The 27,539-nt window shown below is 39.9% G+C and overlaps 4 protein-coding genes and 1 non-coding gene across 6 annotated transcripts in view; 3 read left to right on the top strand and 2 right to left on the bottom strand.

Annotated features, from left to right (window-relative positions):
* syt16 (synaptotagmin XVI) overlaps window positions 1–1,512 on the bottom strand; it is a 37,438-nt gene extending 35,926 nt beyond the window's left edge. For both annotated transcript variants that reach the window (XM_085441414.1, XM_085441415.1), the window contains exon 1: window positions 236–1,512. In XM_085441414.1, coding sequence (XP_085297540.1) covers window positions 236–248 — 13 coding nt within the window. In that variant the 5' untranslated portion in view covers window positions 249–1,512. The remainder of the gene's footprint in view (window positions 1–235) is intronic.
* Window positions 1,513–1,582: 70 nt separating this feature from the next.
* snapc1b (small nuclear RNA activating complex, polypeptide 1b) lies at window positions 1,583–5,018 on the bottom strand. The gene is made up of 10 exons (XM_085441417.1): window positions 4,683–5,018; window positions 4,113–4,269; window positions 3,889–4,029; window positions 3,593–3,697; window positions 3,139–3,297; window positions 2,967–3,020; window positions 2,751–2,813; window positions 2,528–2,666; window positions 2,040–2,111; window positions 1,583–1,938 (listed from the first exon to the last, which is right to left on the bottom strand). The coding sequence occupies exons 1-10, from the start codon at window positions 4,811–4,813 to the stop codon at window positions 1,901–1,903; spliced, it is 1,059 nt and encodes a 352-aa protein (XP_085297543.1). The 5' UTR covers window positions 4,814–5,018; the 3' UTR covers window positions 1,583–1,900.
* A 782-nt stretch (window positions 5,019–5,800) lies between these two features.
* Window positions 5,801–7,662, top strand: yipf6 (Yip1 domain family, member 6). The gene is made up of 2 exons (XM_085441418.1): window positions 5,801–6,353; window positions 7,079–7,662. Exons 1-2 carry the CDS (start codon window positions 6,015–6,017, stop codon window positions 7,424–7,426), a joined length of 687 nt encoding a protein of 228 aa, XP_085297544.1. The 5' UTR covers window positions 5,801–6,014; the 3' UTR covers window positions 7,427–7,662.
* Window positions 7,663–13,335: 5,673 nt separating this feature from the next.
* On the top strand, window positions 13,336–13,422 carry trnay-gua (transfer RNA tyrosine (anticodon GUA)). The gene is given in 2 exon segments: window positions 13,336–13,372; window positions 13,387–13,422. It is a non-coding gene; the product is annotated as a tRNA-Tyr (tRNA).
* Window positions 13,423–21,635: 8,213 nt separating this feature from the next.
* On the top strand, window positions 21,636–27,535 carry LOC146685510 (uncharacterized). The gene is made up of 4 exons (XM_085441281.1): window positions 21,636–22,392; window positions 23,789–23,989; window positions 24,553–24,763; window positions 25,965–27,535. Exons 1-4 carry the CDS (start codon window positions 21,636–21,638, stop codon window positions 26,215–26,217), a joined length of 1,422 nt encoding a protein of 473 aa, XP_085297407.1. The 3' UTR covers window positions 26,218–27,535.
* Window positions 27,536–27,539: the final 4 nt, after the last annotated feature.

Here is a 27,539-nt window from a genome sequence, read left to right as displayed (position 1 = left end):
AATTAAATTCGCTTAAACGATGACTGGAAAAGGTTCTTTAAGAGCAACAGTCTCGCTCCATATGAAAAATATCTGTAGCAAATCAAAGGAATTGATAAATTGGCCTTCATGTACTGGCGCTCCCAGTCAGTCAAAATAAACCAGGAGGGGAGCCTGAAAACAGCAGACAGGGAGAAAAAAAAGCAAACTAAAAACATTAGATGCAGTCACACGGTGAGGAGGTGGGTATACTTACTGTCAGAGGCCATGGCTGTGGCTGTTTCCCTTCAGACTACGAGCAGAATCGGATGTATCATCGGAGGAGAGGGGGCAGCAAGCATCCCCGCCGCTCCTCATCCTCCAGACCCGCAGATCTGCAGTCACACAGCGGTGAGCGGTGAGGCGTTCACTGACTGTGGGACATTTGAATAATTTAAATAGTCAATCGGTTATTTGTTTTACAACTCAATATTTTGTGATCTTGTTATTTTATTTTATTTCATTTATTGGCCAAATAGGTGTAAGTTATGAGTTAACAAAATTTTTTCACATATACAGTCAGTACTATGTAAAACTCTTGTGCAAACACACCAAAATGCAGAGTTTGTACAGTTCTAATAAGGTTGAAAGTCAATATTTAATATTACAATTTTTAATCTTCAACACAGCCTGAACTTCCTTAGGCGAGCTTTCTTAGAATTTCCTTAAATAGTCTTCAGGAACAGTTCTCCAGGCTTCTTCAGAGACATTTTAAAAACGCGTGAAGGAAAAATTCTAGTTTATTCTCACATTTAGATTAAGTGGTTACAAGTTCACTGTAGAACTTTGCATAGCCTTGTATTTCTTAGGTGAAGGATGCATGTGTCAATATGACCTGCTTAGCTTAACTATGTTATCTGCTGTGCTGACTGTATGAAACTCCCAGGGAGGCAAGTGCCGGGTGCTTCCTGGAGCATAGTGTGGAAGCTCTCTGCCCAGCAACAGCGCAGGTGGACAAGAAACTATTGTTACTGAAACGATACAGAGAGTTGTGTGTGAAAAGGGAGCTGCGACGTCTCAAGGGCAGAGCTCTCCTGACTGTGTAACTGTGATGGTCGATGTCTGTTTTTCTCTCCTGCATGCAATAATTAAAAAGCTTGACCACAGCTGACCTCGTTGCAGACTTTCCACCACAGCTTTCTTGGATGTTTGCTGCCTAATGCTGAGGTCTGGGCTCTCATTTTGTCAAAATGTATAGTTCAAGCATATAAAAGTCATATTTAAAAAAAATCTGTCATACATTATTTATAAATTAGTCCATTACTTAATTTATTAATCACTAAAAATGTCAAAAAAATGAAAACAAAGTGCTAAATAGTAAATTTACAGTTCTAAAGCTGCTAAACATAGCTTAGGCTAAAACTGCATTTACAAACCTCCCTCCAGCTGACATCTTGGCATTTGCCCGAAAATTATAAGCACTGCGAGGAAAAAACAAATCAAGCAAAAAGAAGATAATGAAAAACAAATTTGAGGTTATACTAAATAGCAAGACAGGCTACTGAAAACCAGATGTCCACATTTTCAAACACATGGAATGTTACACAAGAAAGAGACAGACAACTGTAAAACAATGAGTTTTTATAGTAAACTATCAAATTTGATCAAATATTGAAATATATAAACACATGAATGAAAATGCTTCAGTAGACGGTGTTTCCTTCAGAGAGAAAGCTACATGGCGATAAGCTTTACTATGAACAATGTTTCTATTAATTTACTGTAACTGTAATGTAACCACCAATGAATTGATTAAAAAATAATTTAAAAGCATGATAAAAAAAAAAAGGTAAAGATGTCAACATGATTTATTACAATAGCAAAGCACATATCAGACTTCAGTGGATGCTCTGAACAGCAGCTCCAGTGTTGTGCAGTTTCTTCAGGACCACTTGAACTTTTTGTACTGTTTCGGTTTATCTTCAAGAAAAAGAACATAAAGAGCACAAGCCAGCCAATGAAAACACAGCAGAGGCCAGTGAGCAAACACACGAAATATAAACGAGCCTGATCACGCTTACCATCACCAGCAGACTCGAGCTGTGCAAGCCGACTGATCTTAGTGGTCGTCATTGCTTCCGTCCACAAGTCACCTGAGAAGTACAAAGGGTTCATTCATAAAGAGTTTCCATGTAATAAAATTCTATTCTAATTCTATTTTAATAATCAGCAGATGGAAAATATAAAGCATAGTGTACATGTGCAGTGATTTATAGATTAAATCCAGGCTGTTTCTGTGTGTTTTTAGCACTTCAGTGTCACTGTTTAATTTTACCGGTGCCTCGGAGGACTTGTATCCGCAATAAAGAACGGAAGGGTGATAGCAATAATAGTTTTTTATTTATTTATTAAAATATGGCATCTTAAAGCATGCTGATAATTTCCTACAACTTACTGAAGGTAAGTCTAATGCAAACCAGTTTGTCAATGTCAAGGTCAGGGCCTGGGATCGCACATAAAGCAGGGACAGGTGTGAAATGTTTATCTTTAGTGGTTACAGGAAGATTACCTGAAATATGGAGATTTTCACTGGTTCTGGCTTTGAGTGACGGCTTGGTTATTCTGGAGCGACCTAACGTGGGGGCGGATCTGGCCTCGTAATTGGTGGAATCCACTTCCACCTGGCGGTGACGCCTTGACTTGGAGGCCTGAGGGGAAAAAAACATATATAAAATAATAAATTGTCACAATAAATATAAAAATCAGTAAAGACTGTATCCACTGACACAAACCTCTGCTGCTTGTCCGTACGCCTTCGATTTGATGGAAGCAAGGAGCCCTGCCCTTTTGGAGCACTGAGGACACACACAAAGACAGCGGGTCAACAGAGGCGTCTCTGGAGAAAGTTACAGCATCTTTGGAAAACTCCAACAGCTTTCTGACTTCCTGTGATTCATCACCTAAACCTGCAAGAGACATGATGTAAGACACTGAAATGGCTATCTCACCTCCTGCTGGGATGATGTTCCCTCACTGCTGTCCTCTTCTTCGTCCACACTGTCCTGTCAGGACAAAACACGACACAGCGTCACATCAGAGGTGGGAAAAAACACACAAAAAGTGAAGCTATAACATGGTAAAATAAACTGTAACAACAGGAGATATGTTCTGTTTTCAGACCTTCCTTTTCTGCCAATTGTAGAAGTCGACCACAGCGCTGCGAAGCTGAGGGACGAGGTTTTTACGGATCAGGCTGACGGACGGATCTTGCTGCGCTGATGTCAGAGAGAGGGTGGATGCCTTCAGATTCTCATAGTGCTGGTGAATGTTGTCCATTTCCTGCAAGACAACAAAGATACCTGTTTGCTATGTTGTGTTGTTGATGTCCACCCCGCTTTTCACAAACCGCAGTATTTTTATTTTGAAATCTGAAAGGATGCTCCATGTCATTCCTGTGTTCACTTTCCTGCCCTCCTATGCAGCTAAAATCACTTTGTGTTGAGTATTTTTAACGTCACAGAGAGAATAGGATGCTTCTGCAGAGAAATGCAGCCTGAAATGTGATGCAGCTTGACTGCTATGTAACTACATTTGGTGGGGTTTGGGTAGTAGGGGGAAGGAAGGGTCGACTTACTTCCAGCAGCTCGATGTTAACCAGCTCCTGTGGACGGGACACTCGCTCCATGAACTCCTCATGCATTGGCGACCTTTCCACCTTCCTCTTCTTATTGTAGGTGAGCTGGGGGAAGGAAAGAAGAAATATCTACTCTAACTAGTGATGTAATGTTTCTAGCCTTGGATGGACCACAATTCCTGTCAGCTGAGAGCAGAATTCTGAGGTTGCTGTGGGCACAATATCATGGAAGCTGAAAATAAAATAAAATAGATCCACATTAAAATATATTTAAAATATTTAGACAGGAAACTAACCAGAGAGGGTGTGGCGGTGAAGTGGAACGCTTTACAGAACATGAGCTGCTGGAGGATGTAGATCACGTCGAAGTGCTGAGCAACTGTAGCGTCTTTCTCAAACGTCTTCACGTCCGCCCAGTCTTTCAGTGCCAGACGGATCTGCAGCCAGAGACACAGCAAGAGCTTTATTTCAAGTTTGCTGATCACTTTAAGGAGAAAGTACATGTGCTGTCGGTCCTGACCTGCTCAGAGGGTGACGCATTCTGGCACTGATACAAGCTGTACAGGAGGTAAAGTCCTCCTACTCGGATCTGGAAGCTGAAGGGTGGCAGGAAGAAGACAGAGGCCACGTCCAGTATCAGACGACTGAATTTTCGCTTCTCGTGGTTCACAGTGCCACTGCAGCGAGAGAAACATACAACACTGAGAAAGGATTTCTCCAGTAAGGGGTCTAAGAGCTCAGTGGTGCTGCTGCTGCTGGTGGTGTGATGCATGATCTCCAGTTTAATTTTTTAAATGTAATTTATTCGGTTGTTTCCTGTGTGTTTATCCATGTTTTCACCATTGAGATTATTTGTTCATGGCCCTTTCACCTTAATTATTCTGTACTTTGCTTTCCTGGAAATTAAGTGTGTCTATAAATTGGACACTTGTGTGTGAAATGTTTGCCTTTTAATAATAAAGATAATAAGGGTGACATGAACTTAAAGAAAATATTTCTCATTCTGACACACAAAAAACCTCAAAAGAATTTGGGTAAGACTCAAACCCTGTATTGGAAAACAAAGGGATGTTTTGAGCAGAAAACCTACTAGAAAATCTGTGAGAACTTCATCTCTCTCCATATTCTGGCGAAAATCTCGAAGCGGACGGACTGTGTTCGCTGGAAGCGCTTCAGGAGCTGCTCGCAGTCTGCTTTCACCTGTTTCCCGCAGAAATCCATCGTCCTGATGCCTCTACACACGAGTCAACGTGAAAACACAACGTCACAGAGCTTACGTCGTGGACATCATCAACTTTTATTTTTATTTACGTTTATTTTCAAGCTTCTGCAGCGAGAAAATGTCTCTTGGTTAGCGAGACCGAAATTTAAACACAAGATTAAACAACCGTCGAGCACTTAGTACGTCACCAGTCCTCGACGGCTGACGACACCTTCACTGACCGTCTTGAAAAATGGAGGTCACATTTTTTTTTAAGAACTTTATTTATGAACCTCGCTACAGACAAAAAGGCACCAACAATGGTTATTCAAGAAACTAATATACACAAAGTATAGCATTAAAAAGGAAAGAAAAAAGAATAACAAAAAGTGAAACGTGAAAAATAGACACAAAATGTGAAGAAATGACAAATCCTGCACTGTATCTGGAAAAGGTGGGGTCATCTTAAAATTTAATTTAATTTATTGAATAGAGAAACTATTACTGAATAGAGCAAACCGTGTTATTTGCAAGTTTTTGACTCTTAATCGGGAGTTTTTATTTGTTCAGTCATTTGTTACATGGTTTAGCTTTAAAATATCCACATTTATGAATAAAATATCTCCCTAATAACAACACAGTACTGATAACAGACTCCAAATTTAGATTTGCAATACATATCCATAAATTTAATTAGAGTGACTGCTAAATGTGGTAACCGAATCCCTCTGGACTGTAGCCAGCTACACATGTCATTCCAGCTTTCCCCGACTCACAATAGAAAAACAAGTGATCCAGACTTCTCATTTTCACAGATTATACACGTGTTCCCATCTAGATTACATTTTCATTTTAGGAATTCATTTATTCGGTACATCTCCTTTATGACTTTACTTCTTTTACTTTAGGATGAATGGGAAGTAAATATATCTATTCTTCGTATAAATTTAATTTCCTCACTGTTTTGTTTAACGATAGCTGGTGGAACTGACGCAGGTGAACCTGAACGTACCACACGGATATCCAGCGTCTGCCGGAAGTAAACAATCCTCAGCTGACGTGGAGCATACGCCGTCAGTCCAAGTCACAGAACAGGATTTAAACTCACCAGTAACTGCTGCTCTGTCTGCTTTTTTTCTTTTAAATAAGTTAAATGAAGTTTTCTGACTAATCTCCCAGAAGCTCTGACGACGTTTTCACAAAGCTTCTCAGCGAGGTAAGATGGCGGCATCGGAGGAGGCCAGCAGACCGTTCGCCGGGCTGTCAGACGTTTCCATCGCGGAGGACATCCCGGTGGAAGGGGACATCTCGGTGCCCGTCGGCCCGTCTAGAAGAGATGATGAATTCTCCACTCTGGACGAACCGGTTAAGGACACCATCATGAGGGACCTGCGGGCGGTGGGGAACAAGTTCATCCACGTCCTCTACCCGAAGCGGAGCTCGGCTCTGCTGCGGGACTGGGACCTGTGGGGCCCGCTGCTGCTTTGCGTCACGCTGGCTCTGCTGCTGCAGGGCGGTGCGGCCGACCACGAGGACCAGGGAGGACCGCAGTTCGCTGAGGTTAGAGGGTTCATCATCTCTGGATCCAACAGTTCAAACTTTACTGCGTATCCCTCCATGAATTAATGAGCCGTTTCAACCACATTTATAAAGTTATTAGTGAGTTCTGCTCATTACTACTAATATCGAACAGTAACATACACTGTGTCGCATGAAAATTCTTAAAAGTATTATTAGCTAAATGTAAATCGTAGATTATTCATGACAGGATTACAGATCGAGAGCTTCTGAGAGGAGGTGAATCACAGTGTCCGTGTGTCAGGGACTAAAATGAAGGGAGAACACATATAAAAGGGGAAAAGTGCGGTGTTTTTCCTATCATGTGTAAGATTGTGCCAAAAGTGCAATAGCTTAGAGCAGGGGAGTCAAACATAAGGCTCAGGGTCCAAAATTGGCCCAGCAAAGACTCCAGTCCAGCCCACTGGACGTCTTTGGAAAATGTGAATTGAATTAGCAAAATAATTCTACTTTATAATTACAGGAAAGTCTGGGCATTAAGCTCCAGGATTTATTTCTGTAATTTTAAACGTTTATTTCTTACAATTTAGGCCCAAAGAATTGTTGCGTTCATTTACCACAGCACCATTTCTTTACTATGTAGAACAGCTGAGACGCACTTCTCAAATATATTGAGATACCTCAGGGATTAAATGTGCAGTTTTTCTGTATTTTAAGTAAATGCCTCTGCTGACTCCCTGCTAACAAAAACATATTGTTCTTCCCAGGTCTTCGTCATCGTGTGGTTTGGCTCCATCATCATCACCCTCAACTCCAAGCTGCTGGGTGGCACCATCTCTTTCTTCCAGAGCCTGTGCGTGTTGGGATATTGCATCATGCCTCTTACAGTGGCCATGGTAGTGTGTAGGATTGTCCTGGTCATCAGCTCCGGGAGGGTCGTATTCGCAGTGCGGCTGGCGGTGGTCACGGCGTCCTTCGGCTGGTCGACTTTCGCGTCCACAGCCTTCCTCGCCGACAGCCAGCCTCCCAACCGCAAGGCACTGGTGGTGTACCCGGTGTTCCTCTTCTACTTTGTGATTGCGTGGATGATCTTGACATACTCGCCGCAACAGTAGGCGAAGGTTTTCTTGGAACGTCCACAACCGTAGACAGATACAGAATCTGCCTTTGAACAAAGATGAATAACTACTGAACTGACTGTGAGCAATTCTGAAACAGCATTTAGACATGAAGGACACCAAATTTAGGACTCTTTCTGGAGTAGTGGGGAATGTTGGGCTGCAGAGTGGAAAAGCTGATGAATATGTTCTTATTTTTCCAGTTTGTCTCGCTGATGTGTTTATGTTGTGTATGTGGAAATACTTCATGGATGTTTGGACTACCAGGGCTACAATGGTTATTTTTCTTTCTCTCTTGATCTCTCTGGGTGTGATCGAAATCTCCTGTCTTAAGAACATGGACAGCACACATTTTCACACTGAATTAATTTTTAACAACATTTAGCTGATCTGATTATGCAGCTTGACTAATTTCTTCTTTTATTTTATTTTTGTATTTTGTTGGGTTTTGTCTCAGCGGACAGTGGAGAGTTGACATGGAGGATTATAGGTAGACTGGTTTGAGCTTTTTGTGTGTTTTTTCCATCAATGTTTCCTCTTTGAAACCGTACAAAGCAAACCATAAAAATGCCAGATCCGGCTTTATTACTGACAGTTACAGTGAGTTAAGGATACAGTTGAGTAAAAGTGACAGACAGGGGTTTATCAGCTATAAATAAAGAAACTATATGATAGAATCTCTGCCCACCTCTTAGATTTTTTAGTAGTAAGCAGGTATTTCCTGTGAAACAGGCATGATGATAAGTGTGGAAGACCATGTATGCCAATAGAAAAGAAGTTGTTGTAAAATAATAAAATAATTAATTTACTTGACTCAAATAATTCAAGTAAAAAATTTAAAGAAATTGTAAAAGAGAAAAATATAACCGAAATATAATTCGAAATGTAGAGAATCATTATTTCATCAATTTTTTCTTAAAATATGTTTTTAATCAGATTTTCTCTCTTTAATAAAAATATCAAATTCAAAATCATCAGGCAAACAAACTTAAAAAGAAACAACAACCCTGAATTTTTAACATTTTCTGTGTGATATTTCATACAACATGTGAAATAGACTTTTAAATCATAATTTAGTTTTTTTAATTTTGTACTCTGGATTTAAAATTTAAGATAGAGATTAGGTCAGGTCACAGGTGCAGAAGTCTAAGGAGAGATGACAAGCTCACTTTCTTCCCAACCATCTGCCAGCTCCTACGATGGAATACTTCGGCGCTCCCTAATTAGCTGAGAGATTTGCTCTCTTCAGCGTGTCGTGTGTCCTGGGGTATCCTCCTGGTCGGACGTACCATAAACAGCTCACCTAGTCAGGTCCATAAATGACCTCAAGTGGCTCATTTTGATGTGGAGGAGCGGTGGCTCTACACTGAACCGCAGGCCTCACTCACCCAACCTTGAAATGAGATGAAGAATAAAAAAATAACCTGTTAAAAAAGAATAATAGGCTAAACATTTTCCAGGTTACATTTTTAATCTAAATGATGTGATAAAGAGACAAATGTAAAAAAGTTAGATGAAAAGTTGTACATTTATGTTATTTTGGAGGGAGTTAACTTTTCCATTTGACTTTTAATTCTTCAGTTGGACTTTGTTTGATCTTAGAATTTGGATTTTGTTTTTTTAGAGGTAAAAAAAAAATTTGAGTAAAGAAATTAACTTAAAGGTTGAGCTAATAGCACCAATAAGAAAGTTGGTATTTGGGTTGGTTTGGTCAGCTGGGATCAAGTAAGTCACATCTGTGGGAGAACTAGCAGTGAAAGAGAAGAGAGAATTGTATTAGATTTACACACCTGACCAACTGCTTCTTCATTCATAAGCGTTTTGTTGCAGCATATTGATGATGGGTCATAAATGGAAAATTTAAGACCACAATGTACTGCAGCTGTATTTTTTTGGGGTTGAACGGGCAAGGTAGGAAATTAGTAACTGAAACTAAGTTAATAAGAAACAAAACAATGATTGTGTCTTTAAATTTATATAAACACAATCTCACCCTTTTCATTTATGTGACCAGTCAGTAGACGAAGGACTGTCCTTTAGGAATGTGGGTTCATTTTTTCCTCGTTAATTATGTTTAAGTTTTAATCAATAAAATAAATATAAAAAACAACTGTTTAACTGACCTGATGTCAGTTAATGTTTCACAATGAACATTTTTTGAAAAGTACCATTACCTTATGCTTCCATGTGTTTTACTCGCGGACAAAAAAAGACTTCCTACGTCAGGTGTCTACACACATTTTCCATCACAACGAAAGGAAAAATAACTGGTTTTACAAACATGCAGGCAACTTATGACAGTAAGAGAGCACACACACTGCATATGTTGGTCTATTTTGGTATTAGTGACATAGACTGATTAAAAGAGACACAAAATTAAAAAACCCCAACACATTTTGCATCTCTCCGTGATCGTTTTATTTCCATCTAGCTGCATAAAGATATGAAACACTGGTAAGAAAACTATTTCAAGGCTGCTCTGCACTGACCACTCCTCATCTCCATTCCCCCAAATTCTCAGAGAAAGAAAAAAAAGACATGATAATTTCATTTCGATAAAATAAGCACCAAGACGACAACAAACTGGGGAATTGAAAGGAGATTTAAGTTGCCGAAAGACGCTGTGTTGAAAAGCTGACAGCAGGTTTCTTGAGTAATGACCCTGCATCAGTGTGGAAAAGCCTACAGGACTACAGGAAACCATCCCCCTCCAGCCAAGAACTTGTTCTAATGCACTTTTAAAAGGGACACATTCCTGCCCTTGTCCACACACTACCCCACCTCAGGTAAGAATACGCCTCTGTTAAACTTGATTTAGACTTCTACAGGAAACGTATGTCCTCACTTACGACATAACCAAAAACTCCTCTAACCCTACACCGCAACCTTTAATGCCATTTGGATCATTTCAGGCTGCATTGACCCGACATGTAGCTACATTTCTGTGGAGGTGCACTTCAGGCTACGTGGAAGGTTACATCATAGGTTTAAAAGAAGTTTCCGGTTATGGTGCAAGGTATGGCGTAGATTTCCCACTGAAGCATAGACCAAGCATTACCCTTCCTCCTGAAACTCAGCCTGCATACGTAACAAGTGAAGTAGTAGTGAAGTGACACAAAATCAGGAAAGCATCATGCCCAGAGAGAGTTTTGCCATTTCATTTTAAAGTCTGTTGTAACAAAAGGTGTTACAGACCCAGTACAACACACACACACACACACACACACACACACACACACACACACACACACAGCCTGTGTTTGCAGGGAAGTGATGGTTTATTTTTCAGTGTGATTACACCACAAAAACTCCTACTCTTGCTCATGACAACGTTCCAGCTGTCGCGTCCCCACTGAAATAGGGAGAGCATGATTAGCAAATAGCTCCCAGATGCCCTGCCAGCCTCCCTGTCACCCCCCCCCCCCCCCCCCTCCTCTGCAGCGGAGCCACAGACCTCACCCCTCCACATCTGTGTTGACCCGCTGGCTTCTATCTAGACTTTTCAACCCTGTCAAACGCCATCATGCTTTCAAAGGTCCACCTAAATTCCAATCCCCAAAAAACACATCCATCATAGCATTAAATAACTACAGGCTTGTATCACTGACATTTGTAGTCATGCAGGCGTATGAACATCTGGCGCTGATCCATCTGAGGAGCATCACAGGACACGACCTGGATCGACTGGTATTTGGTTACCAGGCAAACAGATGGGGGACTTATGATTCTTTGTTAAATGAAGCAGGTAGATACACTGTAACCACCCTGCTGTTGATTTCTTCTGTGCATTTCAAGATACTTTTTCACCAGTTTTTTAATTTATCAGTGAGCAAATAACAATCATCACCTCAGTATAATAATACTCATAGCCTTAATATAAGGACTAGTAATCAGAAAGTAGAGGGAGTTTAATGAAACCATCACTACTGACCTGAGAGAAAGTGCACCTGTAAAAATTTGAGGGACGAATGTTGCTTGCAAAGAAAAAAAAGTGAGCCCAACAGAGAGTGGGAGTCCAGGAGGGAGCTTTGAATTGATGAAATGAATGTTTGTGACGCCAATACATGAATTCTGAACTTATGAATATGGTGGAAACAAACTAGGGAGAAAGTTGTGATGTGAATGTGCTTTAATTATTAAGGACATGTTACATGTAAAATAGGGACAACATTTATTAATTTGTAAACAAAAATAACATCTTTTCCACAGTACTGTTCCTCATCTGCAGTACTGTGGGGTCCAAATGACGTTTGCTACCAAAGCAAACAGGCTCCAAGTGACTAAATACAACAAAATAATTAGAATGTATCCATATACATTCATTCACAGGCTGAAATGCTTCTGATATATGGGGTTGTAATGATGATGATGAGGAGGAAGGACGCTGTTTCTTATAACAGCAGTATATTCAGAATTTTGCCTCTTCCCTGCATCTCCTGCTTTACCTTGTAAAACCTCTGAATGACTGAAATTTGATGATGACCCTCTCTTCTCCTCTAACAGCTTACCTGTGGTATCATTAAATATGGACGGCACTCTTAGACATCCTGCAATAATTTCATAGTGTTCTGATGAGAGTGGGGCAATGTCAGTGTGTAAGTCTGCCAAAGCTACTTTTACGCATTCCCTGAGGTCATGAACACGTCGGCGCATTATGCTATGTGCTGTTCTAGCATGTATCCACCTCTTGAATTAGCTTCAATGCTAGCTGGCCCATTTGCTCCAGCACTTGTGTCAGCCTCCTCTATAAAAGTAGCCAACAAAAAATGATTATTTCCAGTATCATTGCAGCAGCAACCTAAACAACATGGTGTTGTGTAGAATATTATAATAAAAAAGTAAAGTGATGTTTCCAGTGGAAAGTGCTCTTGAAATAACCCACTGTCTTCCTACAGTTTGCCCAGATGTCAGGCAACAGAGTTATATAGTCAGGAGCCCTTTTTAATGTGTCAATTTAAACTTTGCGCCACACAATTTGTGCCACGCACATCAGTCACAAGGCATTAAAAGTGTGTGTAATACCCCATTCTGACACAAGTGCTGCTTCTACTTTTGCTAAATTTTCAGCAGCATTTGCTGCAGGGAAAACAGAATGCAAAGAGCTGCTTGCGTGTATAAAATGGCACGTCACAGCTAGATACGTATCAGTGTTGATAGGGGTCCACATATCTGATGAACTAACTGCAGATGCCTTGGACACAATGACCATGGCTTTCTCTTTGGATGTGTGTCCTGAAAACCATAGTTTTCAGAGAAAATGGGGAAAATCCACGTCATTCTTCTCCCCTGATGAGGAAAGAAAAAGGCAATATTCAGTTACAGATGTCCCTAATTAAGTCACATTTTAAACATAAATTAATGGTGTCTAATACAAACGAACTGTGCAATTTTATGTTTGTATACAGTCTTATCACTGCGTCCTAAACGGCTTACCTGGATTTTTGAATCCAAGTTCTTTTGAACACAACAGACACTTCGCCTTTTAATATACCAGAAATTGGAAGAAATAAATAACAACACGGGATCCGCTGTGTACTTTATACTTTATTACTTAGTTTAATTACTAATAAATGACCTTATTACACAATACCTTATCAGGCGAGATCAGTTCAAAATCTCCCCAGAGAGGGGGAAATCTCCGCTTTCTTGCTGGTTTCATCACACAAAAGATTTGCCAAGAAAAGAGAAGAATTTGAATCGCACGCCAAACCTGTGAACCACTTCCTGAATCAGTCACGTGGTCATCACCACAAACCTCAAACGTGCTGGAGGAAAAAGGAAACATCATTAGCTAAAGACGAGCAGTCAGGTGAAGGCCGGCGTTCATTAGCCAAACCACACGCATGGATAACTTCACCCTGACTGAACCCATCAGCCTGTCCTGCGTGAGGCTAAACATCGACGTGCCTTCGATAGCTCAGTTGGTAGAGCGGAGGACTGTAGAGGCAGTAGCTGAAATCCTTAGGTCGCTGGTTCAAGTCCGGCTCGAAGGACATACTTTTACACTAAATTGTCAAGAAGGCTATCAGTCATTGTAGTCTAAGGAGCTTTCAAAGAAAAGCGTCTGGACATCTTTAAGCTTCCTTCAAGACGTTTCACCTCTCATCTGAGAAGCTTCTTCAGTTCTAAGAGCAACTGGTGGAGATTTTAAGCCCTATGGGAGTGTCCCACCAGAGACTGAATTTTATGATGTCAGACAAAGTTGGAAGTCTGTTTGAAGTTCAAACATTAGCTGTACTTCATTGACTGTACTGACCTGAAGCATGTTCGCTTCTAATAATTGTTTACAAATAGAGAGTCATCGGGCCTCCCAGGTCACTAACTAATAACTGTTACTGCACTTATTGTGAATATTATGCATTATGCTGGACTCGGAGTGTTAAAAACAGCTTGAAATTCTCATGAGTTGTTTGCAAAAGAAAAATTACCATCATAATGCGGCTACCCCTTCGGCACCAGCTGTGGGCTCAAGGCCGGAGCTCAAGGCTGGAGCCGAACAAAAACTCCCTGATAACGACTGTGTTTAGACTGTTCCTTCCCATTCCCTACAAGGCCACCTGGGTTGGCTGGAAGACTGTTTACTTAGCCTGGCAGGGCGAAGGACACTGTCTCAGCTGAACTATGGACACGCACACACATACATATACTGATAAGCACTCACCGACGCATCACCCTCCCTATCCAACGCCACCTCCAATGCTTACCTCCCCCATGATGTAGACATCGGGTCAGCTGGAGGCGCAGTCGAAAGATTGCAGCGGTCCCAGATCAGATGTACACACTGGAACTCTTTCCCATGTTGCTTGTCTGTGTTTATTGTGTTATGGTGTGTTGATACCTGTGCATTCCTGTATTATCCTTTTGTGTTCCACATTTCAATGTTTTTTTTCCTCGCTACCTGGCCTGACCTGTCTCCCCAATGTGATGTTTGTATTGTATGTACGGTCGGCAAGGTCTGTCATCTCGGTTGTGGGCAAAAGACCTGCAACTGACAAATAAAGGCTATCTCTCATCTCTCTCTCTTCTTCAGATTCTTTGCAGATTGCACTATTAAAGATCTGCAAACAGCAACATGTTTCTGCCTCTCTCCACACTTTTAAGGAGAGCAACACTAAAATAAATAGAAGCATACACTTCGACAATCCTGTATTAACGCCTGCATTAACACAGAATTTTAAAAAAGATAAATTACTGAGAGGACTGTAAATATTCTCACAGTATTCTCGGCTGACACTCACAAACTGTAAGCCAGCTGTTCCAGTGGGTTTTTTTGTTTGGTTTTTTTACTGAGTTTATTTCAAATGTTCAGGTTTCAAATCAGTCTGAATGATTCTTAATGATGTATTGTTCACAAATCTAGCCTACATGTGCACTACTCTATACAGCTTAACAACAAGTACTAATCTGTCAAACATTAAGGCAGCTGATGAAAATACTGGTGATAATGCCTCTTTCTGTTTTGCTCTGGTTTCCTGCAGGTGACTACAATGCAGCACAACTGAACCTGAATGGAAACCTGCAGCATTATCTCATCTTTGTAGTTCTCATAATACACTGAATAAATTCTAAATATTATAATGAATAATCCATGAAAGGGAAGAAACTTCTGGATCCAAGAATCCAGACCTAGCTGGGTCTGGCTGCTTGGCCTCACGCGTTTTTCCCCAAGGTGACTATAGCTGTTGATACAAAAGCAAACAAACAAAAAAAACTAAAACAAACGCCATATAACTATATATACGGCATAACAATTTCAAAGGACATATCAGACATTGGACAAAAAATAAAGGACTACATAGACATCATAAATGAAATTCCTTGATAAAAACATTCCAGATTGTGATGTTGAGCGACTTTAATTCGGTTATTGAATTTCCGACCACATTCATTTTTTTGGGCCTGTTTCCATAAAATGAAGATTTTTTTCCCCCTAAATACAACATTCAACATACAAATACAACATTATGAGGACTAAAGCTCTGCTTGCAGATCGGTTTCCAGTATACCTGTTGAAACGAAATGATAATAATAATTTATAGAAGTCTTTTTTTTTTTAGCAAGACTATAGCACTTGAAACTCGGGTTTCCGGTACGGATCCGTACCGGAAACCCGATCGGTACCCCGCATGCGCAAATCTTACGTTACTTCCTCTCTTTGCCAACATTGCGAAATTCAATATATTTGAATGATACGGTTAGCGCCCGGGGGAGAGAAAGATGGCGGAATAAGCGGTTGTACAATCTGCGGGTCTGATTAAGAAACGTGATTTTGATGTCCTAAAAAATACTTTACTGACAAACTGTTACTCCAAAGGAAGTAGAACGCAAGCGAAACCCCCTGGAAGTTACTTTGACAGACCTTCAGGCAGACAGAAAGATAAACTTAGAGCGATAAAAATGGCTAACCCCAAGCTAACAGGTAGCCTCTCCGACCATGATTACAACCTTGCTGCTATGCGGGAAGCATGTGAGGATGAAGATATAGAAGAGATGGAACTTCAGAAAGAGATCGGAAGACCCATAGGTGACCACACTCCGTTACCAAGTCCCAATCCCAAAAAAATGAAAAGCAAAATAACTGAGAAGCAGGTGAGCATCGAGAATGTGTATGAAGTTTTACTTGGCTTCACAAAGAGATGCGAGGAAAGGTTTGATTCGCTTGAAAAGAAGTTGGAAGCCTTCGAACAACGCATTGAAGTAAATACACAGGCGACCCAAAAAAACAGAGAGGAAATTGACAAGCTGACGACGAAGGTGGAGTCGCTGATGAAGGAAAACAAAGAATTAAAGGAGAGCTGTCGGGAGAGTGCACGTTACCGCAGAAGATGGGACCTCAGAATTTTGGGTCTGACAGAGAAGGACAACGAGAATACACGTGAAACAGTGATCGGCATTCTAACAAGAGTGGTTCCTGTATCAGTGGAAAAACTGCAGCTCATGGTTGATACAGTACACCGACTGGGGAAGAAAGACAATGCAGTGAGCAACAAGGTGCCAAGACCAATCATCATACAGTTCAGCATGAGGACGGCAAGGGATGAAGTATGGAGGAAATCCAAAGAGGCCAGGGTCTGCAAAGAACTGAACATAAAATTTAAAGAAGACTTCTCCAAAGAAGACCGTGAAGCTCGGATCAAGCTGTGGCCCAAGGTGCAGGAAGCTCGAAACAACGGCAAAAGAGCATTCCTAAAGGAGGGTTATGCAATAATAGACGGTAAAAGGATCGATCTGTGAGATGCACTTGAAGAAGTCACTACAAGTTAACCATAAAATGTGGGTATGTATGTGTGTATATATATGTTTATATATACATATCTGTTAAAAATACACAAATAAAAAATAGGAGAGGGTCAAAAAGCAAAGTCGTAGTTAAATGTGAGCTATACAGAGCTAAAATTGCCGCATATATAAAGGGGTAGTACTGTGATAGGGTCGGAGTACTGTTATGATTACATAGGTAGGACACTAGGCTTATTCCTGCTTCAAGCACTTTTTTTTTCTTCTAGTAAGTGCCAAGGAAGCCGTTACTGTTCTTGTTTTGTATTTTGTTCTTGCGTTTTTGTTTTTGTTTTTTCTTTATTTTATAGATGGCTGTTCTATTAAGTTCCTTAAATGTTCGAGGCTTAAAAAACAATGTCAAACGTAAGGCCATGTTCTTATTCTGCAAGGAAATTAAGGCAAACATTTTGTTTTTACAAGAAACACATTCTGGTAAGGAAGAGGAAACATTTTGGAAACATCAATGGGGAGATAGTATTCTTTATTCACATGGTACTACTCACTCAGCAGGAGTTATGATCTTATTCAACAAATTTGCAGGGAGAGTTATTGATCATAAAAGCGACGGAATGGGGCATTGGATCATGGTGTTGGTAGAAGTCTGTGAACAGAAAATTATTCTTATTAACGTGTATGGATACAATAACAGGTCGCTAAATAGAAATATGATGTCTAACTTAAGTAAATTAATTGCAAAGTGGAGTACTACATATGGTTCTACCCAGGTGATAACTGGAGGCGATTTTAACCTGGCTCCTAACTCATGGCTTGACAGACAACCACAAAGAGGAAATCAACCAGAACACGATAGCATTATTTGTGACTTTTGTACGACAACCAATATGATCGATTATTGGAGGATGACAAACCCAAATACGAAGAAATATACTTGGTTTAGTCCATCAAATAAAAATGTATGTTCAAGATTAGATTATTGGCTTGTCTCCCAAACAGTATCATCATATGTTACGAAATGTGAGACCCAGTCAACCCCACTTACTGATCATTGTCTGATAAGTCTCTTATTATCTCTACGTAAACAACAAAGATCTGACAACATATGGAAATTTAACAATAGTTTATTACAAAACGAAGACTTCTGTAAACAAGTTAAAGAACTTAAATCAGAAATTAACAATATGAGCATGACTAATGTCAGTAAATGGGAATGGTTTAAATATAATGTGAAACAATTAGCTATAGAAACGGGAAAGAAAGTGTCTGCCCTACGCGTATGTGAACAGAAAAATCGAATTGAACAAATTCATTTATTATGTGGTAAACCCTGTATGACTGCGGAAGAGTCAGAACGCTTACAATCTTTACAAAAATAAGCTAGATGAGGTGTACTTGATTAAAGCTAAAGGAGCATATGTAAGGTCTAGAGCCAAGTGGATTGAACATGGAGAAAAAAATTCATCTTATTTCTATAGTCTAGAGAAGCGTAGACAAACAAAGAAAAAAATAACTAAATTGAGTAAGGATGGTACTATAATTGAGGAACCAAACAAAATAAGTGAGGAAATTAACATGTTCTATAGTAATCTGTATAAATCAAGAACTGAAAAAGAAAATGCAGATATCTTTTTTGATATGATTAAAGATCAGGTTAAAAAATTGGAAGAGGATGATAAAACATGGTTAGAAGAAGATTTGAAAATATCCGAATTAGATACAGCTCTAAAACAAATGAAAAATGGAAAATCGCCTGGAATTGATGGTTTAACGATTGAATTTTATAAAACCTTTTGGCAAGACATTAAAGATTTGTTATTTAATGGCTTTTTGGATTGTTTAAAAAATGAAGAACTATCCCCAACAATGAAAACAGGATTAATAACCTTATTACCCAAACCAAACAAAGATCTACAAATGCTAGACAATTGGAGACCCATAACACTTTTATGTAACGACTACAAATTATTAGCCTTAGTATATGCAAATAGGCTTAAAAGCGTCTTAACCAAATTGATTGATGAGTGCCAATCAGAGTTTATTAAAGGAAGGCAGATTCATAATAACATAAGATTAATATTAGATATGATTGACTATCGATCCTTTATTAATTCAGAAAGTTTAATACTATTTATTGACTTTTTTAAAGCATTTGATTCAATAGACCATAATTTTTTATTTAGATCTTTAGAACTTTTTGGATTTGGAAACAAATTTTGCAAAGTGATCAAACTGTTCTACAAGCAAATTTATAGTTATGTTTCGCTCAATCCAGGCATAACATCTAGGATAGACATATTCTGTGGAATTCGACAGGGTTGCCCAATTTCTCCAAAATTATTTATTCTTTGCACTCAATTAATGGCTTACCTCATTGTGAACCATTCAGACATCGAAGGAATAAACATTTTTGATATTGAACTGAAAATAAGTCAGTTTGCAGATGACACAGTAATATTTTTAAAGGATAAATCAATACTCGAGAAAGCATTGAATGTCATTTCAATTTTTTCTAAAGCTTCAGGCTTGTGTCTGAACCTAAAGAAGTGTGAACTTTTGCCACTTTATGATTGTTTGGAAAATAGCATGAGGACGATTCCAGTGAAAAATGAAGTTAAGTATCTAGGCATCTATTTAGACAAAGACATCAACACTAGAGAATCAAAAAACCTAAAAGACAAAATTGATGGCATGTCCAAAACACTAAATCATTGGTTGACGAGAGATATTACAATTTTTGGACGCAATCTATTATCCAAATCAGAGGGCGTCTCAAAGATGGTTTATCCAGCATACTCACTATACATTACCCCGAAAAGCATTAAAAAGATTAACTCTATAATCTATCAATTCATTTGGCGCAATAAAACACATTACATTAAAAAAATCACAACTTGTCAAAGATTACGCTAAAGGTGGTATAAAGTCAATTGATTTTCAATCAATGGTTGGAGTATTTAAAATAAACTGGATAAAAGCCTTCCTCTTGAAACCTGACTCCATATGGTTCCATATCCCAAAAAATATTTTCAAAAAGGTGGGAGGGTTGGATTTTCTCCTGAAATGTGATTTTGATATATTGAAGTTGCCTGTGAAACTGTCAGAATATCATAAGCAGGTCTTGTCTTATTGGAAGATGGTGTTTGCCCATAACTTTTCACCACATTGCTCCACCTTGTGGAATAACAGAACAATTACAATTAATAAGAAGTCATTGTTTATTAAAGAGTGGTTTGAAAAAAACATAATCTTTATAACAGACTTACTTGATGAAAGGGGTCAGTTTCTCTCAGTGGGTGTTTTTAATGCTAAGTTTAACATTCAGTGTTCCCTTAGAGAATATGACAAGGTTTGTAAGGCAATCCCCTTACCTCTGTTGAGTTTGATTCAAGGTTATTTGTATTACTCTAAGGCACAAATTAGTCTACCTTCTTTACATCTAAACCAGATTCTTTTGACGGATAAAAACTGTAATAATAAAACCATGAACAAGATATTTAAAAACAAATTATTTCACGACTTTAATAGTAACACAAAACTAAAAGGGAGTAATGTTAAAATAACGAACAAATATACGCACTTTTTAAAATGGCCTATCCCCCCCAAAGTCAAAGAAATGCAATTTAAAATAATTAATGGATATTACCCAGCAGCTGAAATGCTTAAAAAAAGGTTTGGGTTTGAGGTAGAGCCATGTGGATTTTGTTCACAAAATGCGGAAAGTATTGATCATTTGTTTTTTTCCTGCTCAGTAACAACTGACTTTTGGCAAGATCTAGTAGACTGGTTGAGTATAAGAATAGATGGGATGACCCCACTGACTCTAACACAAGTTTTATATAATAATGGTGATCCATCTAAGGAACTGTCCATGCTACACAAGGTGGTGATAATTATGGGCAAATACCACATACACAAATGCAAATGGCAAAGTAAAAGACCTTCCCTAACTGTATTGAAAATTGAATTAAAATCTTTTTTGTCATCTTTAGAATTACTGAGGGATTCATGTAAAGAGGCTGCTTTGATATGCGACAATGGGACTCAATCTCTATCCTTTTAATGATTGTGTTTTTGGTGTACTAAGTAAGCCACATGTATGTTAAAGTGTTCGCAGAAAGGAAACTGTTATATGTCATAAAAATGGCCTTCATATATTTATGTATATGTATATATGTGTTTTTTTTCCCGTTTGATTTCTTATTCAACCTTTTCAAGATGTTGTTGCACAAATGTTGTCTCCCAACGAGAGATTGTAATATGTGCATAAATTTAATTAAAGTATTAAAAAAAAAAAAAAAAAAAGATACGGTTAGCGCCCAGTTAGCTCCTAGCATTTCTCAACAGCTCTGCCTCCTCTTCGACAGCCCGGGACATTTAAACAATGGATAATCCGTATACAAAGAAATTCATGCTTTTCTCCTCAACAGAGCGTCCCCCGATTGAGCAACAGCGCCGTAAAATAAGAAGAATGGCGCCTAATTACAGAGTTAATAATGCAGACTTTGTAATATCTCACGTGTAGATTCATCAGCCAGATGAAGTGTTTACTGACAATTGACAGTGATAGCGCACATCATCATCACTATTCCAACAATCCTCTCCTCACAGACAAGCATAAACACACTCGACTATCGCTAAATCAAATTTAACACACGTTTGTAATGACGCTAATTCAGTTTATAATAGGGTTTATTCGCTCGGTCAGCAGGTGGCGGTATCCTCGTACACTGGGGAGTACACTGCCATTAAACGAACAGAAGAAGAAGAAAACACCTGTACATGCGCAGTAAGGATCGGGGAGTCCTGATCCGTAACTATCTTTTTATTTTTCGTTTTTGTCTACATTGTACTGAAATGCTTCATTATTGCAAACATTTTAAGATATACTTGTTATTCTTAACATCTTAACAGATACTCTGACCCAGAACTATCGTAAAACGCTACGACCGGAAGTAGAAACCTTTCGCGCATGCGGGGTACCGATCGGGTTTCCGGTACGGATCGGGTAGTAACATTAACTATGGAACAGATACAGCTTTTGCCACCAGAAGTTTGGGTCTATGTTCTCAGCTACCTGAACACGGAGGAAAAACACACTGTCCGCTTCTGCTGCAAGCACCTAAAGAATCTCGTCGACCACCCGTCTCTGTGGAGAGACTACACGGTAGTGCTGTCCGACCTCCGACGTTATACGTACGGCTTCTGGGACACTTTAAACTACCGCAGTCTCACCCGAGTAACGGTGCGGCATTTGGGGCGCAAAGAGTGGCGACGCCTCGTGAAGTTCCTCCCGTCACTCTCCACCATTGTGTTTGTGGACGGAGGACGGCAGTATAAGGAGAAATACTTGGACGCCCTTTCCAGGTTCCCCGACCTGAGGGGTGTCGGGGTGCGAAACGCTATCTGGGACGAGCCGGTTCTGGGGCACAATCTGGCAGTCCAGCTGGGGAGGCGGCTGACTCAGTTAAGCGTGTGCAACGTCCGTCTGCCCAACACGGTGCAGTTCATCAACAGCGTGTCGCACCTGGTCAACCTGCGGTACTTGCTCTTCCACCAGCAGGGAGAGGGCTACGGGCTGGACACGGTCAGGCCGGTGCCCTGCAGTGTTTTCCACAACCTGCTTCTGAACCTGACCAAGCTCAAACACCTATCCTGGGGGATGAAAGGGGAGCCGCCGGAGCCCCTGCCAGATGATTATTTCAACCCAGCGGACCCGGACCAACCAGGTGAGTCTCGTCACTCATCCAACGGGAAACTGCTGTGGTATAGGCTATCAAAGCATCAAAACCAGGCTTTAGAGCTGGTAAGCCAAGAACTGTGCCATTGTCCTCAAGATTTTCTATGCTGTCCTTCACATCCATCAAGAGACCTAACGCACGTTGGCTCAGGAGGTCACTATTAACAAACGTTAAATATTCTAATATTGCACATAGATATGCTCTAGCTTGTAAATTACATAAAAATGCCCTATTTGCAAACTTGCAACACCAGTAACACCAATGCAGTGTGTTTAGGATAATGTTTATGACTATTATTTGTAAGTGTACATTATGTTACAGCATTACAAATCCCAGTACAGACGACGCTGAAGTTGCCACATAGCCCTGAGTTTTTCCTGGGAATTTGTCTAGGTTGAAACAACTTTTTGTAGACGTGTGCTTTGCACCTGCACTCTTACACATAGACAAACCTTGAATGCAATCCGCGATCTAGCCTAATCACACGAACTACTGCTGGTCAGTTCACTTTACCTCAAATGACAATTTCAAATATTTGTTTAGTGACAGGGACAGCTTGTTTTAAACATGGCAGTGGAAAGGAAAATGACTCAAAATCCAAATTTTAGACTTAATTTAGTGTGTTGGAGAAATTTGTTTTGATACTGCAGTTTTGATACATATGGCCAATCTGCTGTACTAGTATTACTGTATCTCGGTGCTGCATTTGACACAGTGGGCCTCATTGTCCACTGCATCAGCTTAAGCAGTGTGCGTTGTCTCCAAACGAGGGCCAGAGGGACGAGCGCAGCAACAATGGTAAGAACCAGGAGAAGAACAAAGCCAAACAGATTAGTTTGTGTAAATGCTTTTATTACAAAGTATCCAGCATAATGAGATGGCTGTGCCACTATATCAACAAACTAACATATCCTGAAAGGGCTGATTAAACAAAAGAAAAATACTTCTGCTGCCAAGCTGCAGATTAGGTCATGTACAAATAGTGACTAAAGACAAGTTTCCCTTACTGCATACTGCAGTGTTCTGTTTCTTACTTAATTGCTGCAACTTTTACCCAACGTTTTCTACTATTACAACTGCAGATGGTTTTATTTGCTGTGCAGCACTGTGGTCAAAGTCCGTTGTGTCCACCTCCAGTCCTTGAGAGCCACTGTCCTGTAGCTTTTAGATGCATCCTTGTTCTGACACACCTGAATCAAATGAATGGCTTGTTACCAGGACTTTGCCAAACTTGATGGCATGCTGAAGAGGTAATCCAATCATTTAATTCACCTGTGTTGGAGTAGGGATGCATCTAAAAGCTGCAGGACAGTAGCTCTCGAGGACTGGAGTTGGACGCCCCTGTGCTAGGATATAGAAATAAACATACTTTTTGGTCCTGCAGTGTTCTGCTACGGTGGCCCTGTGCTGACCACTCTGGAACTGGTGGATTACCCAGAAACCACCCTGTCAGAGAATGCGCTGAGAAGTCTCACCTCTCTTGAGTCGCTGGCCGTCAGGTACAGGTACATCAGAGAGGGCGTTGAGTGTCGCCTGCAGGCCTGGCTGAGTCCTCTGCAACACTTAAAATCTCTCACTATCATCGGTGAGTAACTCTGCTGTTCTGCAGTTTGTGTGGGTTTCTTTTAGTTGGTCTGGGACAACTGCATAATTGTTAGGCAACTAATATTTTTTGCGCAGGTTTAAAAAGCATCTTTCTGCATCGTTATATGCAGTTTATTTGGCAATGTCAGTGCATCTTAATTCCTGGTTTTCAAAGCAGAACTGAGCCTCAGGCGGGGGAAATAATAATAATAATAATAATAATAATAATAATGGATTGCATTTATATAGCACTTTTCGAGACCCTCAAAGCGCTTTACAATTCCACTATTCATTCATTCACTCACATTCACACACTGGTGGAGGCAGCTACAGTTGTAGCCACAGCTGCCCTGGGGCCGACTGATAGAAGCGAGGCTGCCATATCAGCCCTTCTGGCCATCACCAGTAGGCGGTAGTTGAAGTGTCTTGCCCAAGGACACAACGACCGAGACTGTCCGAGCCAGGGCTCGACCTAACTACAAGATGAACTCCCAACTCTCGAGCCACGATCGCCCGAAATCCAAGTTTCTCCTTAACTCTTGGTGCTGCTTTCTGTCCTTGTAGGTGGGAATTCTCTCACTACCTATACCACCACCATCCCACCCAGTGTGACCAGGCTGACGCTGCGAGTAGCCATAACGCTGAAAGACATGGACTCTATTGCGCCTAAAGTTCCAGGACTGGAGCACCTTGATATTGAACAGAACCGCTCCAGTGGCAGTCTCTGCAGACGGATCCCTATGCTGTTTCCTCAACTCAAGACACTCAGGATACGGTGAGCCTTAGTTCATCCTAGTTTTTCTGCCTGGCAGTCTAAGCAGGAGAATGTTGATCAGACTGTATTATTTATCATAAAGTAAAGCATAATGTCTTCTCATTTGAGAACATTAGGTTTTTCCTTAAGAATGGCTAAAAACAAGTATTCAGTTATAAAACATTTTAGATTCATTTTCAACTAACAGATTATCCCATCAGATAATGAAAATTTGGGTTACCCAAAATTATTTGGATAAATTTGGTCATTTCAAGATTTTGCAGGGAACTAATCTGTGGGGACAGTTTTCTGCAGTGAATGAACAGTTTGTTCTTTTTGTTTTTTTAAAATGTCTAATCCCTGTAATAAAATTGTTTCAAGAAATGTAATGATCTAAGTAAGGGAAGATTTGGATAAAATCCCAGTGAAGAGGTCTCCACAAACTACTGTTAATTAAAAATGAAAATAAGCATTAATCAGTCATTTAAGAAATGCTGATTGTTTAAATGTGCACTTCTCTTCTATATAACCTGCCTCAAAATATACAGGGCACTAAAGCATCCATACATGATGAAATCTTAGTCCGTTCAGTGGTGATCGGATGTGGCAGTTTGATTTGTGCAAGTTGTTTCTTGTGTCAATCGGGAAGTCCCCCCCTACAACTGCTCAGTTAGCATCAGCTATTTTAAATTAACTATAAGTTTGTTTGTTTTTTCCTGGAAAAAATTGTTTCCTGTTTTGTTTTTTAAAGCTGCAGGCCTTTTTTTTTATTTTATTTTTATTTTTGTATCTGTATAACAGGGTATGAGGTCCACATGACCCAAAGACCTACAATAGACCTATTAATAAGTAAATGAGGGTGGCAGTGGCTCAGGATGTGGATTGTCTACCAATCCGAAAGTCAGTGGTCAGATTTCCATTGGGCAAGAATCTGAACCATGAGTTGCTTTGATGCCTTAATCAGGATGTGTGCGTGTGTAAGAGATGTTGGATTAAGGCGCCTGGGCATAGAAAAGCACTTGTATGGATGTGTGTGTTCGATTGGGTGAATGAGAGCTTTGAGTTCTCAGCTGGAGAAGAAAGGTGCTATTTAAGTACCAGTCCATTTACTGTTTAAAGACGTTTCAACAAGCAAACAAGAAAATGACCTTACTACAACCCTATAAGATATTGTGAACCTGCTCTTGAGGTACATTAACGAGTCCTGTCCTGTTTCCTGCAGATTTTTCCGCCGGGAACCAGAGAAAGACCTGCTGAGCCTCCACAAGCTGCGACACCTGGTGCGGCTGGAGCTGATCGTGGAGCGTTCGTTCATCCTCCGAGATTACCTCAACGGGCACCCTTGGCCGAGCCCATCTGTGCAGGAGCTGATCAGTGAGCTGCAGGAGCTGTCTGAGAACAGGATCACGGTCATAACAACGATGCGGCAAAGGAACCCACTGCGTGAATGTGACTGTGTGTGGGAAGGAGACTGAACGGGTGCGAGGCAGAAATGTGGGAATTAAGTTATTTTTCTTCCCAAAAGCACTGCACCAGAATGAGCAGTGTCAAGAAGACCTGAGGTAAGACCCGTTGTCTGAAGGCATATGAAGGCAGCCATGGATCAGGAGTACTGAAGGTCTTCTCGGTCATAAAGCTAATAAATAGGCCGAAATGTGACACTTTTTTTTTTTTTTTTTTTTTTTGCAACAAACAGAAGAGCAGAGTAGCAGTTGCATCATGTTATGTCTGGCTGGTTTGTAATCCACAAACAAAATACGTTAGTTATGTGCATTGTTAAACGATGCCTTACATGCTCAGGCATGGTCTTTAAAGACATAAGAAGCTCTTAAATAATCAGATCTGTCAGTTTATTCCAGTTCCCAAAGTGACTGATTCAAGTAGCCCGTTTTGTTCTGTAAGATCTGACAGTACTGTTTACATAATGTAACACATGAAGAACAGTAGCAGCAAGTCATGTTTTGAGAAGGCAGTTTACGTTGAAAACTCCTTAAAAAATTCTTTCTTAAACAGAGTTGTGCTGGGATCAGCCTGTGTGTCTGACACATCTGTCAGAGGCAAACGTTTAGCTGTTGGGTCATCTGAGTTTTGCTTTCTGGATGAAAAATTAAAGATAGTTTGAAGAGCTGAAAAGACTCTAAAATAGGTTCATTATTTTAATAATGGAGATCTTTGCGTCCTTGACAGAAAAAACTAAACTGGGTAAGAGGACAAAAACCTCAGGATCAAAGTTGTCTAGTGGTCAAAATATTTTTGTTTTGAAACCATTACATGAAATGTCAGGACCAGAAACGGCTTCTGTGTTACTGCAAAAACGCATTATTGTTACGTTTTGAGTCCAGGTGACTTAATTTTTTGATTTCAAATTGATCATTGCAATATTTGAGCTTTCAGGTTGTGTAAGCTAATTATTTCTTATTCATTTATTGCTTTTCAACAAGCCCTACAGTTATTTCTGAAGCGCAACATTTTTCTAAATGTCTGCAGATTTTTATTTTTATTTTTTTTAGCTTTACAATTTGAATGTAGCAAGAAATGCAGAAGGGTTCGTTTTAAAAACTCCTTTGTTCAACAGGGCTAATGTTACATTTCTTTGCTGAGTGTTTTACTTTTATGGATGAATAAAAATTCATTAGAACATTTTTTTCCTGTGATTTATACAATATGGAAGAGTCCTAAAAAATTGATATAGAACTTCCAACTGTTTTGAGTATTTTAGTCAAGATTCTGCAGAACTGTGATATTTGATGTGTTGTCTCTCCTTCATGCAGTAATTAAAATAGCTTGACCACAGCTG

The sequence above is a fragment of the Copadichromis virginalis genome, linkage group LG19, assembly GCF_057382275.1.
Source record: "Copadichromis virginalis isolate Kocher_CV1m ecotype Utaka linkage group LG19, C_Virginalis_male_GT1.1, whole genome shotgun sequence".
Classification (NCBI taxonomy): Eukaryota; Metazoa; Chordata; class Actinopteri; order Cichliformes; family Cichlidae; genus Copadichromis; species Copadichromis virginalis.
The sequence above is the reverse complement of the archived record's forward strand: the minus strand, read 5'-3'. Positions and strand labels throughout refer to the sequence as shown.

Excerpts from the sequence above, each read along its gene's own strand:
- snapc1b (XM_085441417.1), bottom strand. The coding sequence starts at position 4,813 with ATGGATTTCTGCGGGAAACAGGTGAAAGCAGACTGCGAGCAGCTCCTG. Across the intron at positions 4,030-4,112 it reads ATGCGTCACCCTCTGAGCAG|ATCCGTCTGGCACTGAAAGA; the intron begins GTCAGGACCGAC and ends CTCTGGCTGCAG. Across the intron at positions 2,667-2,750 it reads CGTACGGACAAGCAGCAGAG|GCCTCCAAGTCAAGGCGTCA; the intron begins GTTTGTGTCAGT and ends TTTTCCCCTCAG.
- yipf6 (XM_085441418.1), top strand. The coding sequence starts at position 6,015 with ATGGCGGCATCGGAGGAGGCCAGCAGACCGTTCGCCGGGCTGTCAGAC. Across the intron at positions 6,354-7,078 it reads GAGGACCGCAGTTCGCTGAG|GTCTTCGTCATCGTGTGGTT; the intron begins GTTAGAGGGTTC and ends TGTTCTTCCCAG.
- LOC146685510 (XM_085441281.1), top strand. The coding sequence starts at position 21,636 with ATGCGGGGTACCGATCGGGTTTCCGGTACGGATCGGGTAGTAACATTA. Across the intron at positions 22,393-23,788 it reads AGCGGACCCGGACCAACCAG|TGTTCTGCTACGGTGGCCCT; the intron begins GTGAGTCTCGTC and ends TTGGTCCTGCAG. Across the intron at positions 23,990-24,552 it reads AAAATCTCTCACTATCATCG|GTGGGAATTCTCTCACTACC; the intron begins GTGAGTAACTCT and ends CTGTCCTTGTAG.